We start from the raw sequence: 15,722 nt of genomic DNA, 5'->3' as shown, positions 1-15,722 counted from the left end.
TTGCAATAAATAAATCTTTAAAACTAAAATAAAGTCAGAAACATAATTTTTCATTCATGTCCACCAGTCTCTAGATCCAACATGATCCAGAAGTCTTGACTTTTCTTCAAAATATCATGCCTTTCCTACCATTGCAACCAACCATCTTTGTTTAAACACATCACATCTATTTTATTATAAGAGAAAAACCTGGGGCCAGTATTGTGATGTAGTAGGTAAAGCTATCACTTGAGATGCAGGCAACCCATATGGGCTATGGGCATTGGCTAGAGTGCCAAATGCTCCATTTCCAATCCAGTTCCCCACTAATGCACCTGGGAAAGCAGAGGAGGATGGCTCGAATGCCTGGGCCACTGTACCCATGTGGTAGACCCAGATGAAGCTCAGGCTCATGGTTTTTTTCAGCTTTTCCCAACCCAGCACTGGCCACTGTGGCCAACTGGGGAGTACACCAGAAGATGAAAGATCTCTCTCCCTCTCTCTCTTTTTCAAATAAATAAATGATTTAAAAAAAAAAAAAGAAACAGAAAAACCTTCAATTCCCTGCTATCTTCTGTAAGTTATTGTTTTTGCTGGTTCTAGAATGAGTTCCCCAAAATATCATTTTAACCATATCTTTATCACTTTTATTACCTTAAAACCTGTGTTATTTCCCCATTGTCAATCTAGGTCCATCACTGTATAATTTATATTGGAGGTTGGCAATTTTTTTTTTCATAAAGGACCTTTTATGGTTCAGATATAGCTTAACTGTGTGCTGCACAAAAGTCCATGTGTCAGAAGCATAGACCCACATTTGGCACTGTTAAGAAGTGATGGGACCTTTATGAGAGGGGGCTCTGAAGCAGGTCACAAGGTTGACATCTCCCCATTCTCAGACTGCATGTCTTGCAACATGTTCTCTTCCTGCCTCAGCACTCCTGGCACTAAGTTATCCACAGTAAGATCCAGCCATGGGGACCTGCCCTAGAGCTGAGTAGATGTTAGTCCCATGCTCTTCAGCATCTGAAATTGTGAGCTAGACAAATCTCTTTCCTTTATAAAAGTGCCCAGCCTAAGGCATTCCATGATATTGATGGAAAACTAACACAGGTATACACAGTAAGTATTTAGGGTCTGTAGACCAAGTAATACCGTCTGTCATACCTACTCAACCCTGACCTTTTAATCGAGAGTAGTCATTAGTAACAGTCATGTAGATGGACATAACTGTGTCCCAACAAAACTTTACTTACAAAACAGGTGGCTCATCAGTTGGGCCCATGAACCACAGTTTGTCATCCTCTAATCCTAACCCAGGTTCACTCCAAATAGTCAATTTATTTTTCATCATAGGTTTCTCCCCATTGTTCTATTAATATTTAATAACCATCTAATATACACAAGTACTCTTCTAGTGGCTAGAAATAGGTAAGTAGAGTTGATCACTAGATTTATGGAGTTTTTCCCTTAGCAATGAAGAGAAACATCATACAAATAAAGTTGGCTGAATGCTATCAGAGAAAGTCAAGCTGGTGTCATGTGAAGGGAAGCATAACTTAGTTCAGGAAGCCAAGGAAGACAATGTGAATCATGAGCTAGGATAAAGAGAGCTTTCCAGACGAAGCATATGAGAAAACACTGGTGCTGGTAAGATTAGTTAGAAAGCTCCTGCAACACATAGGCTACAAATGTGATTCACATAGAGATGCAGCAAAAGAAGAGACAAAAAAGGAGAAAGTTAGGGGATTGTGGACCTAGTGTCAACAGAACTTAGAGACAGAGCAGATATGATGGGAGAAGAGTAACGGAGGTTTCTGGCTAGAGAAACCAGGTAGACAGTGAGCAACTTGCTTCAGGAGCTAGGACACTAAAGAAGAGATCACACAGGAACAGTCTTACTTCTGTGACTTCATCTCATTTCCCACAATATGTTTAACTTCACTTCCTGCAATATTTGCTGAATATCCTTTGTAAAACCTCCCATGGCCTCTCTCGACTGTAGTAATTTCTCTGTGCCCTGAATTTACTTTAACATTTGATTCTCACCACAAAGTTCATTTCTTAAATTTTTCTTCCTATTAGTAATAAGTATACTGTTTTTGCCTTTTAAATAATATTAGAAAGGAATTATATTTTATACTTCTTTCAATGCTTCTTGAGCCTATTACATGGAAGATAACATATAGGTAGATAGGCAAAACATTAATACAGATATATTCACATTCTAATGCTTGTACATATGGATAAACTATTAATTATCTGTCACTTAAAAGTGATGGAACTGAAAAGTAAACCATTAAAGCTAGAGAGAGGAGGGTAAGCAATTTTTCCCATTAGCCATTAAAGAGTTCAATAAAAAATACATCATTCTCTCTCTCCAAAAACTTACATGGTAATAAAATAGATTACTTTGATGTAATATTAAATTATTGGTGAATTAGGAAATAAAATTGAGGGGGAAAAATAATATAAGAGACCTGGCATCATATTAGGACTCACCAACAGAAAATGAACAACATCTCCTCTGCAGAAGGCAAGCATGGGATTCACACTATTTTGCACAGCCACAAAGTGCCAGGCCAGCAGTGGGACACTGGAGGGATCCATCTAAGTAAGTCAACAGAAGAGGGGAAAAGTCATTAAAGTTAACAACAACAACAAAAAAAGAACAAAGTAAAACAAAACAGTCTTGCTAAAAATAACATCTGATTGGTGTTTCCTGACAAAAACTTTTCACAATTTCTCAAACAAACTCCAAGGATACAGGAAGAACTTCTTGTCTTAATCGCAATGTTCTGTATCTTGATCAGTGCTTGTTAAAATGCAGCAAATGTACATTTGAGATTTGTGCATTTATTGTGTGTAAATTTTAAACCAAAGGAAAAAACCTAGACAAAGGTCAAACCCCAGCTAGTAATATACATTCTGAATATTAACACAAATGGGTACTTACTTTTTTCAATTTACTCTGAAATACATTAAAAAATTAAAATAGGTTGATGGTGAACATGGAGGTGGATAGATGAGTAGATACACAATAAAGAAAGTTCAATTAAATGTTAATGCCACAATTTGGTTGATAAGTATATAAGTGCTCAATGTAAAATTCTTTACTTATTTTTCAATGTTTATAATAAAAAGCTGGGAAAAAGTACTGACAAAAACGGACAAAAGGAATCAAACGCATATGCCATGCAAGGCCTAAGAACTGCTGATGGGCAACTTAACCCAGCCTTGCCATCTGAGAGACAGATCTGCTTTTCCACAGGGCACCAACAAGAAGACAAGAATGACCCCCTCACCCTTAGCGGAGGAACTGCTTTCAGAAGTAGCCAGAGTTCTGTTATCCTCCCCCACCCGAACCCAGCCACATCTCTCCTGACAGATTCAGTGGAAGATCACAACCTTTTAAAACAAACCAAGCAGGTAAAAGGAGACTGGGATGTGATTAACACACTCTGGAAAGTTTTATCCTCAAGGCAAAATATCAGAGGCACAGGCCAGGGAAATCATTCGTAGAAGTAATTAAGCAGGACATTACAGTGGGGTGAACACTATCAGTGTCAATGTAGGAAACAGTGACATAATCCTGCGCTGCTCGGCAGTCACACCAAAACAAGTGTTTTTCAAATAATGAAAACTAGGGCTGCCACTCAAAGTATTGGCTCAGTTTAGCTCCAATAAAAAAAAAAAGTTCCACTGCACTCAAAAACAGGCAGAGAATGAGGCTAAGAAAGTTCATTATTAGATGTGACCACAAGTACCACAACAGAGACTGTCAGCTTGAGGTTAAAAACCAAAGCCAAGGGCAAGCATTTGGCACAGAGAGGGTACCACCTGGGATACACACATCCCACATCCCAGTCCCTGGGCTGAAGTCATAGCTCCACTCTGATCCAGATTCTTAGAACCAGTACACCCTGGGAGGCAGCAGATGGCATAAAAACATGGATCCCTCCTACCCACATGGGAGAACCGGAGTTCCTAGTGCCCAGCTTCAGCACAGCCTGTCCTACCTGTTTTAGGCATTTGAGGAGTGAGGCAGAAAATGACAGGTTTCTTTGCTTTTCAAATAAATTAATCTTTAAAGGCCAACGATATACTATTAATAAGAAAAAACAAAGTGATAACCATTGAAAAAAAAAAGTATAAGCTCTCATGATCCCCTGGACACTGTTCTAGCCACCAGCAATTGCTGCTCTGGTCATCTTACAGTGAATTCAGACAGGGCTCTCTGGAACACTAACTGGCATTCGACCTTGTTTCCTGATCAAGTCATTTCACCCAACCTCCTGACTCCTTACTTTTGTCAGTTGTACGTAAAGGCTTACTCACCCGTCCATAGGGAAAGGTCATCCACACTTTCAAGGATGGTTTCAATCCAATGACCAGTATCTTTAGGGAAAAAAAATAGTTTTTTACGTATTTACTTTACCATTTTCTATCGTCTGTGGAGTTCAAAGTATCTAAATTTAGGAACTTCATCTTCAAATCACACCTACTTTTGTTAAGGATGCCATGGCCAACAATGAAAACTGGGTGATGGGATGATCCTTCAATTCGGGCTTAGAGTGCAGAGGCTCAATACAGCAAACTTCACCCTTGGAACCACTGAAGAGACACCTAGATTCACATGTTCTCACTCCCATTACTCTCCTGAAATGTAATCAGAAAGTTCAGAATCAATCTGGCAACAAATATGGCATTGTCATTTCTAGTTTGCGCTAGGACAATAGCCTCCTAATTCCTACTCTTCCTCCTGATGATCTAAATTTCACATGACAAGGGCACAGTCTTCTTATTATACAGTCAGACTTACCACTCTTTTAGCTAAAAACACGATACTGGCTTGCCAATGTGTGTCACATAGAACCCAAATGCTTTATACAAGATCCTACATGGTCTAGCTCCTGGCTTTATTTTTCTCCTACTCCTGTTGTTCCTGACAGAAATTACACTCCTGCCATACCCACCTTTTTTCCATTACTCCAGTTAGCCGAGTTTGTGCCCAATCCCAGGCCTTTATGTCTGAATATTTTTTAACTAGAACATTTCATCCAGATCTTGGCATGTGTTGAATGGGATGTGTGTTCAAGTTATTTTTCAAATGTTACTTTCAGAAAGGTCTTTCTAAGCTATCTCCAAGTGCCCTCCAGCCCACAAACCTGTCAATTTGATACATAGCACTTATACCTAACTGAAGTTATTTCATTTGCATGTTGGTTTATACTATGCCACCCTACACTCACCCCAATTGGAAGCTAAGTCCAATCGGAGTAGAAACCTTGCCTTGTTCACAGCTAGAATTCTGGTGTCAGGATAAATTCCTATATGTAGAAGAGGCTCCATAAGTATTCAGTGAACCAGAACCAGCACAATGGCTCAACTAGCTAACCCTCCACCTTCAAGCTCCAACATCCTATATGAATGCCGGTTCAAGTCCCAGCTATTCACTTCCGACCCAGCTCCCTAACTGTGGCCTTGCAGAGCAGAGGAGGATGGCCAAAGTGTTCAAGACCCTGCACCTGTGTGAGACACTCGGAGGAAGTTCCTGGTTTCTGGCTTTGGATTGGCTAGCTCTGGCTGTTGTGGCCATTTGGGGAGTGAACCAGTGGATGGAAGGTCTTTTCCTCTGTCAATTCTTCTTTCTGGAAATCTTCATTTCCAATGAAAATATATAAATCTTTTTTTAAAAATACACTGAATAAACCAACCAGTATTATCTGTGTTTAGCACTGTTAGAAGCCATAAGAAACACAAGAAACATAGGTCACTAATCTTGAAGAAGGCATGAAAACATTCATGTTGAATATTACATTCTATTTTTTTAAAAAAAACATCAGCTTCATCAATGTTCTTTCACGTATCTAAAAATGTATGCTCTTATTTAAGGAGCAAACATGGCAATTATAAGACAATAAAAAATGTTTTTACCCGTAACGATTTTGGTTATAATCAACTGCTCTGGAACCTGGGCCAGTATTACTCAGTGAAGCCAGAGTGGCTCCTAAGCCTGACAGTACCTATGAGTAACTTGGAGAGTGGAGGTCTATATTCCCAATTCACACCTATTAGGACAGAATTTTCAAGGATGAGATGTGGAACCTATATTCAGTAAGTCTCCTTAAGTAGGTATAATATACAGCTAAAATCTATTTTCAACCATGTGTGTTTTCTAGAATTCATCATGTTCAATTTCAAATCACTAAGCCAGAGATGGTCTTTTCATCTGTCAGCAAATGTCCAAGAGTTTCTTACTTAAATGTCAGTTCAAAAACAGAGCCTCCACTGTCGTTGCAAATGGCAAGAGTTGGATCATCTGTAAACTAAACAGAGAAGGAATTTATTATCTTGTAGATTTTTAAACAACCAGTCTAATAATAAACTCATTTCCATTAAATTTGGAAAATCTACATCATACACATATAATAGCATTTGAAATAAACTAGATGCAGCTCATTATGTTAAACATACAAAACTAGCCTTATATAGAATAGAAATGGTTCAACATATTTAAAATACTGTGATTTCAAAAAGTAAAACCACCTTTCATCAGAATAAAAGAAAAACACAAACTATGGTTGTTAAAAATCCTATGGTTCTGTACTTGGCCTTATACTAAGGTTATTAAATGAATAGGAGCCTCTAGACACATTAGCAAGTGCCTAGTTTTCAAGAACAAAGACACAGTAAAAGATGCTTGTTATTGGGTCTGGCATGGTAGTCTAGTGGCTAAAGTACTCGCCTACACGTGCCAGGATCCCATATGAGTGCCGGTTCATATCCTGGCTGCTCCATGTTCATTCCAGCTCCCTGCTTGTGGCCGGGGAAAGCAGTAGAGGATGGCCCAAAGCCTTGAGAACCTGCACACATGTGGGAGACCCAGAAGAAGCTACGGGCTCCTGGCTTTGGATTAGCGCAGCTCCAGTCACTGAGCCACTTGGGGAGTTAACCAGCAGATGGAAGATCTTTGTCTCTTCTTCTTCTTCTGTTAATCCACCTCTCCCAATAAAAATAATAAATAAATCTTTTAAAAAATGCTTGTTATCTCTGGGAAATAAACTTGTGTGAATACATCTAAAACATTTTAACTTTTTATGTAACTCTTCCTAAAATGTGTCATTCTCCTTTACATTCCACAGAGCAAATTTCAGCAATTATTACCTAACCTGGAACACAAAAGAAATAAAATAATATTCTCCATGATAGAGTTTTAAGTCATATGAGGTATGACAAAATTCCCAGGGCACTGGAGCAAGTGTGTGGCACAGCAGTCTGGATGTTACTTACGACACCAGCATCCTAAATTGCAGTGTCTGTGTTTGAGTAACAGTTCTGTTTTGAATTCCACCTTCCTACAAATGTATACTATGGGAGGCAGGTGATGCCTTAGGTACTTCAACTTCTGCCACCCACATAGGAAACATGGCTGAAATTCCTGGCTTCTGGATACAAAAGCTGGAAAAGGCATTTGCAAAGTATGTCAGTAGATGGAAGATCTGTCTCCATCACTCTCTGCCTTCTAAATAAACAGTAAACAACTAAACACTATTTCAAAAAAAATCACAAGACACAGAATGATGTGACTTTTGTCACATAATCACATCTAAAAGTTGGTGACCTACCCTAATTGGCAAGCTTTCCTGCTCTGGGACGGGGATGGATGAGGTACACAAGGCCACTGCAAATTTCTTCCTCAACCCCACACAAGCACAGCAACTTAGCTAAGAAGCTGCACATCTTTGTTTGCAAAGCCTACATGAACAGTTGCCAAAGCAGGAAACATACACTCTAGGGATGCGACCCACTGAAGTGTAGGGAAAATAGTAGAACTCATTCTATTTAGCTGTCTAGTTCTTGTGCACACGCTTTAACATGTGCTTAAAAATTAGTGAAGTGCAAAAAAAAAAAAAATTAGTGAAGTGCATTTATATAACTGCACACCAACACACACACACACACACACACACACACACACACACCATTCAAAGTCCACATTGCTACTGATGGGCTGTGGTATTAAGTTGAGAGAATAGTAAGAATACTGATGTCAAGTGGCCACTGTCAATCTAAAGTCTTCAGAAGTATTCAATCATCTGTGTGTCTTCTTTCATGTCTGCACCTGCACACACCACTGCCATCACCACTCCCAAGCCATACAATGGCTCCCACTAGTATGATTTAACCTCAGAATTCTCTTTTCTCTCTGCCTTTTTCTCTTCTGTTTTTTATTGTTTCTTCAATGAATTTTAGGGTTTTTTTTCCTTAAAAATAATTGGCCTTTTATAAACACTTCCAACTAATTATTCCTTCAATCAAACATTTATTGAGCAGCTATCATAAAGAAATAAATAAATGACAAAGAGATTCTGCATTCAAAGATCTTAAGAGAGATAAGACACATACACAAACAATTATATTAGAAGCTGGCACATACCATATGAAAAAAGAGGTCAAAATAAATTATCACAATGCTCTAAAAGAGAAAAAAATCTCCCCACTTTCACTTGTCTTGGTTGTTTTCATTGTAACTAAATGCTTCTTCAATGCTCCTTTGTCACAAAAGACATTTTTGGAACTAACCTAGATGCAGACATATAAACTCCAGATGCTTGCAGACTTTAAAAAGCACATGTATGGATAATAGAACTCTGCAAAGCTAAGCAACAAAATGTGCACATGATTAAAATCTAGAAGATCTGAGTTTAGATTTCTCTGGTTATAGTCTTTACCTTTTATGCTTCTGAATGTGGGCTTGCCAGCATGTAAGAACCAAGATTCAAATTGTATTTATAAACGAAATCTGTTACCTAAGTCACTTTATTTTTTTCAGGCCTGGAAAGAGAAACCAAGACTAAGATCTTAACACTTTTCCTTTTGAGGCCTGAAAGAAAATAAACCAACAGATTTCACTTCTAAACATAGTACAAACCCTGGTTCTCTTACAATTGCCTGCTTTGAACTGCAAGCAACACCCAAGAAAGAGTGACAGAGCAATAGAATCTTGGTGAATTCAGAAAGGAAAAAGACCTTTTTAAGTCCCCACCTGAGCCTCCAGCACAGTGCTGCCTGTCTTTGTGGCCAATCCTTAGTCTAGAATCACATCACTCTGCCCTCTTGGCTACTCAATTAGACCTCAATATAACCAGAATATTTCCACACTAGCCCATCTCTGGTTTTAACCTAAGAAAACAACTTGTTGGATTAGTTAAATAAAAGATAGTTCAAAGTGAAGAATTCCATTCATACATGAGTGTGCAATTTCATGTTACATATACTTTTTGGACTTTTGATTGTCAATATGGAGAAATTTACCTTAAAATGGATACAATGATATGATCATAAAATTACTAGAAAAAGAAAGCAGATCTATTACCTTGATATGCAATATAGCTGTTCCCGGAGGATGAGCATCTGTTATTGATCTTAGTAGTTTTCCACTGGCCAAATCCCACATGGTGATCTATAAGACAACTAGATGCTTTAAAAACAAATTTACTGCTCTTTTTGGACCTAAGTTTCCTACCTTCTGGCTGCAATAATCTGTCCCTGGTCTATAAACATCGCAGGCAAAGAGCTGTAAAGTTAAAACATACCTTAAGGTTGCAGACCCATTAAAGCACTGAGCCTTTATCTTCATCTACCCCTCATCCTGCCTCATCTACTTTTCCCTTTGGATTTTAAATGCTGTTCTTACACTCAGTGGTAAAAGAAATTGCTCTAATAAGTCAATCTGTTTAGCATTGGTAAAATCATGGGAAAAGCTTACTGCCAAACTAGCTAGTGATGTATAAACCAAAAGATGAGAAACACCAGAATCTACTACTAAAAGCGGAAAGAAAGAAACACCAAAACAGGTATCCAGGAACACAGTAATAAGAACACAGAAAACAGGTTATAGGCTATTTAAAAAGTAGCCACAGAAAAAATTTTCAGGAGGGGTGCACGCACACTGATCTGACAGTGAGGACGCAGGTTAAGATGCCCCCATTCTCTATTGGAGTGCCTGGGTTCAGGCTTCCTGTTGATGCAGGCCCTGGGAGCCAATGGGATAGCTCAGGTAGTTGGATTCCTGCCACCCACATGAGAGACCTGAATTAAGCTCACAGTCCCTGGCTTCAACCCAAGGGGGTCTACTGCCAGGGAGAAGGAACTAGCAGATGAGAGCTCATTCTGTCTTTGTCTCTCTTGGACTCTGCTTTTTAAAAGAAAAGACAGCCACGATTAGACACACTGCTATAAAGAAGTATATTTATATAATGCTCTGTTTGATTTATAAAAGCTCTTTACTCAGATACATGAATTGGTATATAAAATAAATTCTAGACTCTAGCTCAATCAGCAATCTATAAAATATCTGACAAAAACAGACTGAACAGGGCCCGGCGGCGTGGCCTAGCGGCTAGAGTCCTCGCCTTGAAAGCCCCGGGATCCCATATGGGCGCCGGTTCTAATCCTGGCAGCTCCACTTCCCATCCAGCTCCCTGCTTGTGGCCTGGGAAAGCAGTTGAGGACGGCCCAATGCATTGGGACCCTGCACCCGCGTGGGAGACCCGGAAGAGGTTCCAGGTTCCCGGCTTCGGATCGGCGCGCATCGGCCCGTTGCGGCTCACTTGGGGAGTGAATCATCGGACGGAAGATCTTCCTCTCTGTCTCTCCTCTGTATATATCTGGCTGTAATAAAATGAATAAATCTTTAAAAAAAAAAAAAAAAAAAAAAAACAGACTGAACAATCTCACTGTCGATCTATTAGACATATTACTTCACAACACATATATTAGTTTTCTAAATACCAATCTAAATATTTTAACATTGTCTTACAAGTAGAAGAAAATTTGTACCTTACCTGCCCTTTAGCAAAGCCACAGAGAAGTCTTGAGCAATCATTGTTGATACTGAGGGCAGAGATGGCTCCATACTGTCCTCCAACACTGGTGCTACCCAGACAGAGGCGCAAAGCCTGATTCTGATCTGAAGAAAGCAGTTGTCAAAGACAAGTGAAGAAATAGAAGGCAGTGAGTAAATACACAGAATGTAGGCATACTTTGAGTTCAAAGAGGCAAATGATGAAGCCACATTCAGTTTAAGACACATGTATTGGGGATCTACTAGAAGCTTAGAATTGATTTATAAACTAAGAACACCAAAAAGAAAAAAAAAAAGGAAAACAGCAACAAAAATCACACCATGATCTATAAGGCAATATAACTTGAGTAAAACATATCCATAAGACATTTCCTTGAGTACATACCTTTCCATGCTCTCATCCTAGAATTATGTTTGACTATTAGTTATAGGAACTAACAGCTTCTTTTGTAATATGAATATTTTTAAAACTTTAAGAACTGGGCTGGTATGGTGATGAGGTAGGTTAGCCATTGCCTCTGATGCCGACACCAGCAACCCATATGGGTACCATTCAAGTCTGGGTTGCTTCACTTTTGATGCAGTTTCCTGTTAATGAGCCTGGGAAAATGGCAGAGGATGTCCTAAGTGCTTAGCCCCTGCATTCATGTGGGAGACCAGGAAGAGGCTCCTGGCTTTGGCCTGCCTTAATTATGGCCAGTGTGGCCATTTGGGGGATAACATAGTGGATAGAACTTCATTCTCTCCCTCTTTATAACTCTACCTTTCAAATAAATAAAACAAATCTTTAAAAATAAAATCTCCAAAAATTAAACTGTATTACCTAGAATTTGGCTGAGCTTTACATTTCTGTTATCCACAAATAAATAATTTATTATTTCAAATATAGCATTTTATATGCTAAAAGAAAATATTTCAAATATCTACTAGGTTAAGCTCTTTTAGGGTAAAGATCTTGCTTTAATCACCTCTGATTTTTTAGAAGACATTCAATCATTTCTTAAATTTTATTATCTAATAATTGAGAAATTCCTCCAGAGCTTTTCCTAGAAAATACTTTGTATAGAGCTCACTATTGTGTTCACTTAAAAACCACAAAATAAAAAATTCTAAATGTAAGAAAGCACATCTAGGACATTTAACTTCTTAGGGGAACGTCCAATGTGAATTCCCTCAACTCATCTCACACCTGTTTATGCCTTTCTTACCCACCTACACATTAGTTTGATATCTGTCTAATGTAAGATCACGAGTCAAGGAGCACTCAGAGTAACCTGGTGCCTCACACCAAGACGGCATCTGACACATGCTCAACAGCTTTCCTTCTACGAGTAACGCTGGTTCTTAACAACAGCCTGAAGACATTTGCCTTGGGTCTGGTGAGTAAGATTAAGTTAAGTTCTTTGGTCCATCCAGACTGAACACTGTAATCTTTCCGTGTTCATAACCCAGCTCCAACAGCAGGCGTCTCCCCAAGAGGGAGCCCTAAAACAGTGGACGGCTGCACCATATCTGCCACACAGAAAATACTCACTACTTAAAAGTCATCTTGGATTTTAGCCTTTCCAGGTAAACATTCAAAAAGGAATAAAGTTCATGAATATACAAAGTCTGATATATTTTTAAAGCCATTATCTTTATTCATATTTAAAAATACATAATTACCAATTTTCCCCATACATCTACACTGGCCTCCCAGTAAATTTTCTCCCCTTTCTCAATTTAACCCAAATTGTCAAAAACTTCTCTTTCTTCTATAATTTTCCTAACTCTAAACACAGAACCACATTTTTATTTTGCTTTGTTGAAATTCCATCTAAATTATATTTGCCCTATTTGTCTTTTCAGGGCTGCCTTACCGGTTAGTACATTATCCACTTGCCTTTGTTAGCACACGATCATAATATGACAGTGGTGGGTTATATTGCACTAGTACACCACTACGCTGTGTCTAGGTAGCAGGTGAGTTGAAGAAAAGGACAGAGGCTGGTGTAGGACTTCATATGTCCCACACAGAAGGCCCCAGAGTCTGGCAGGGAGCCTGCAGCAAACCTCTGAGATCCATAGTGATCCTAGCTTTGATGGCCACATTTCAGAGTTCTGATCCACCTGTCCTTACACTCACGACTGCTTCCTGATGCCTCAAAGTTGATACTTTGATAATTTAGGCATTCTTTTAAGGTGGGGAAAGTATGAGCAGGACTGAGAAGTAGCATAAAAAAGAAACAAACAAAAAACAAAGGAACCATTAAGAAAGAGGACACAGAAGAGTAGAAATGGGAGAGGGGAGAAGAGAGAAGAAAGAAGTTTAATCTGACTTCTATATTAAAAATTCAAACATGGGGCAGGAGGGGGCAGGGGTTGTCATACACAGTAGATAAAGTTGTTGCCTTCAATACCAGGATCCCATGTCGGTGCCAGTTTGAATCCTGGCTATTCCATTTTGGACCCAGCTCCCTGATAACACGCTGGGAAAGCAAAGAAAGAAGGCCCAAGTGTTTGGGTACCCGCCACCCACATGTGAGACCCAGTTAAAGCTGCTGGCTTCAGCCTGGCTCAGTTATGGTTGTTGCAGTCATCTGAAAAGTGAACCTGGTTATAAAAGCTTCTTTCCCCTTCTCTCTCTCTCTTCCCTCCCTCTTTCTTCCCCACTATTTGTCAAATAAATAAAATCTCTGAAAGAAAAAAATTCAAATATGACTGTGCTTTCCTATGGTTCCACACACTAGAAACTAGTTGTTCCTGGAATATGTGTTAAGTTTATTATCCCACAGGTCTGTGTTAATGAAGACATTCTCCATGGTTTTCCTCAATTTTTCTTTTACAATGTATTTGTTTCCTTTATAATGTCCCCTCAAAAAGCAGCATGGTTGTGAATCCAGATACCTGGATCTTAGTCCCACTCCTGCTCCTAGAGTGTTAAAGGCACTTGTAACTACACATCTGGGTACTGTCAGGAATGCTATTTAATTCCCCTTAACCTCCCTACTATCTATAAAACAGAAAGCACAGACGACAGCATTGTGCTGCCAAGAGGAATGTGCTAATAAAATAAAATAATAAACAGATAACCCATTCAATGTCTCGAATATTTTTAGGGACCCATCACAAACTAATTTGTAGATAATTCATACACGTTTTTCAAAAAGGCATGCAACATCTGATGGTGAAATAGGCAATGAAATGGGCTGTGTATAAAATACAATCTATTTTGGCCTCCACAAAGATATTTTTTCAATCTCATTGCAACTTTCTAAGTTTTATCTTTATGGAATTATAGTAACAAATTTGATAATGCATCATTTGACTCATTCAGAAAAGGGAGAATCTTGTGGCCAGAAGAAATCACGGAGGTTTCTTTGCAATAATAACTAAACAAACTACACTCCAGATAATTCCAGGCAATTCTGGGAAGAGGTACTTGGCTAAAATAAACATAAAACCTTTTCAAAGCACTTAAAATTCTATAGCTGCATGGAAAGAACAAAAGGATCCAAACAGAAGAAGCAGGAAAGATGAAAATCAGAGCTCTGTCTGTCCAGGCTGCTCTTGATCTCATTAATTTAAAGGAAAAAATTCTAACTCTTCCCCCTCCAACTCTCTGAAGTTTTCTCCTATTGGGGAAAACATATTAAATTAATAGTACCTCTAACTTCATTTACAAAGTAATAAAGAATTACATTTGGTTGGAATTGTAAACTGAAAAAAAAAGCTTAATGCAGCTTACAAAGCAGTGACCCTGAGTAAAAAACATGAAATGAGACAATCACTTCCTCTAAAAACTTCAGAAAATCAACAAGGAGTTGAAGTAATATGCTTTTGAAAAATTAAAAACCTGACAGGTGATACAAATCTACACACACACAAAACCCTGTAATTAAGGACAACAATATAGCTTTCAAATTAAAGGAACTTCAAGCATAGATATCACAAAAAGCACTTTTTAATATTGTAATGAACTCTATTTCTTTTACTAGTTAATGTTCCAAAAACACTGGTAGATTTCCTCCAACATATTCTGAACTCGGCTTCCAATCAAGCTCCCTACTAATGCACCTAGGAAAGCAAGCAGGAAATGGCTCAAGCACATGGAGCCCTCCCACATGGAGACTCAGCTAGGGACCTGGCTGATGCTCTGGTCTGGCCCAGCCCTGACTGTTAGAGACATCTAGGGTATGAACCACATGCAAATGTTCCAACATCCTAACCTTTCCTCTTCTTTCCTCCCCATCCACTGCTCTGCCTTTCAAATAAATAAATCCTTTTTTAAAAGAAAAACTCAAATAGCACATAATATCTATAATAGCCCTAAAATCTAAATTTGGCCATTTATGGATTTCTGTTCTTCTCACATACCAAAATTAACTCACTCTTCTAGTTTCTTTATTCTTAAACTGCTCTAATTATTTCAAATTTGTTACTATAATACCATAAAGATAAAACTTAGAAAGTTGCAATGAGATTGAAAAATACCATCAAAGAATGAAAAATCTTTTCCTAAGAGGAATCAGTTCATTACTTCTCTATTCTGCTGATATTTATCATTCAGAGGAGTACTTCAAAAACTTATTAAGAGGTTAGCAGCCATGGGGACCACCTCGGGGCCCGGCTAAGACCCGAGCTCCACCCTGCTCCCGTAAGTTGGGAGCAGGACGACCTGGGTGAGTTCCATTCGCCAAACCCGCAGCAGGGAGGCTGTGGGCGAGTCCTCTGTTCTGGGCGCCCAGTGCACCAAGTGGTGCCAGGCACTGCCTGCTGGCCGCCCGGTGGCGAGCTCAGAGGTTTTTATGATATGGAAAGCTATTTGGGGACACCCATCAATAGGCCCAACTTTGGTATAGGAGAGACAGGATTCCTTGCAATATCCAGGAAC

The 15,722-nt window shown here is 38.9% G+C and overlaps 1 protein-coding gene across 1 annotated transcript in view; it reads right to left on the bottom strand.

Moving 5' to 3' along the window:
• The window catches only part of VPS8 (VPS8 subunit of CORVET complex), a 261,296-nt gene that overhangs the window by 217,163 nt on the left and 28,411 nt on the right, over window positions 1-15,722 (bottom strand). The window contains exons 7-12 of the mRNA XM_058662177.1: window positions 10,830-10,954; window positions 9,359-9,445; window positions 6,241-6,308; window positions 4,485-4,638; window positions 4,318-4,377; window positions 2,482-2,589 (exon numbers count right to left, since the gene is read on the bottom strand). Of these exons, the coding sequence (XP_058518160.1) occupies window positions 2,482-2,589; window positions 4,318-4,377; window positions 4,485-4,638; window positions 6,241-6,308; window positions 9,359-9,445; window positions 10,830-10,954 (602 nt within the window). The remainder of the gene's footprint in view (window positions 1-2,481; window positions 2,590-4,317; window positions 4,378-4,484; window positions 4,639-6,240; window positions 6,309-9,358; window positions 9,446-10,829; window positions 10,955-15,722) is intronic.

The sequence above is a fragment of the Ochotona princeps genome, chromosome 3 (assembly GCF_030435755.1).
Source record: "Ochotona princeps isolate mOchPri1 chromosome 3, mOchPri1.hap1, whole genome shotgun sequence".
Lineage (NCBI taxonomy): Eukaryota > Metazoa > Chordata > Mammalia > Lagomorpha > Ochotonidae > Ochotona > Ochotona princeps.
The sequence above is the reverse complement of the archived record's forward strand: the minus strand, read 5'-3'. Positions and strand labels throughout refer to the sequence as shown.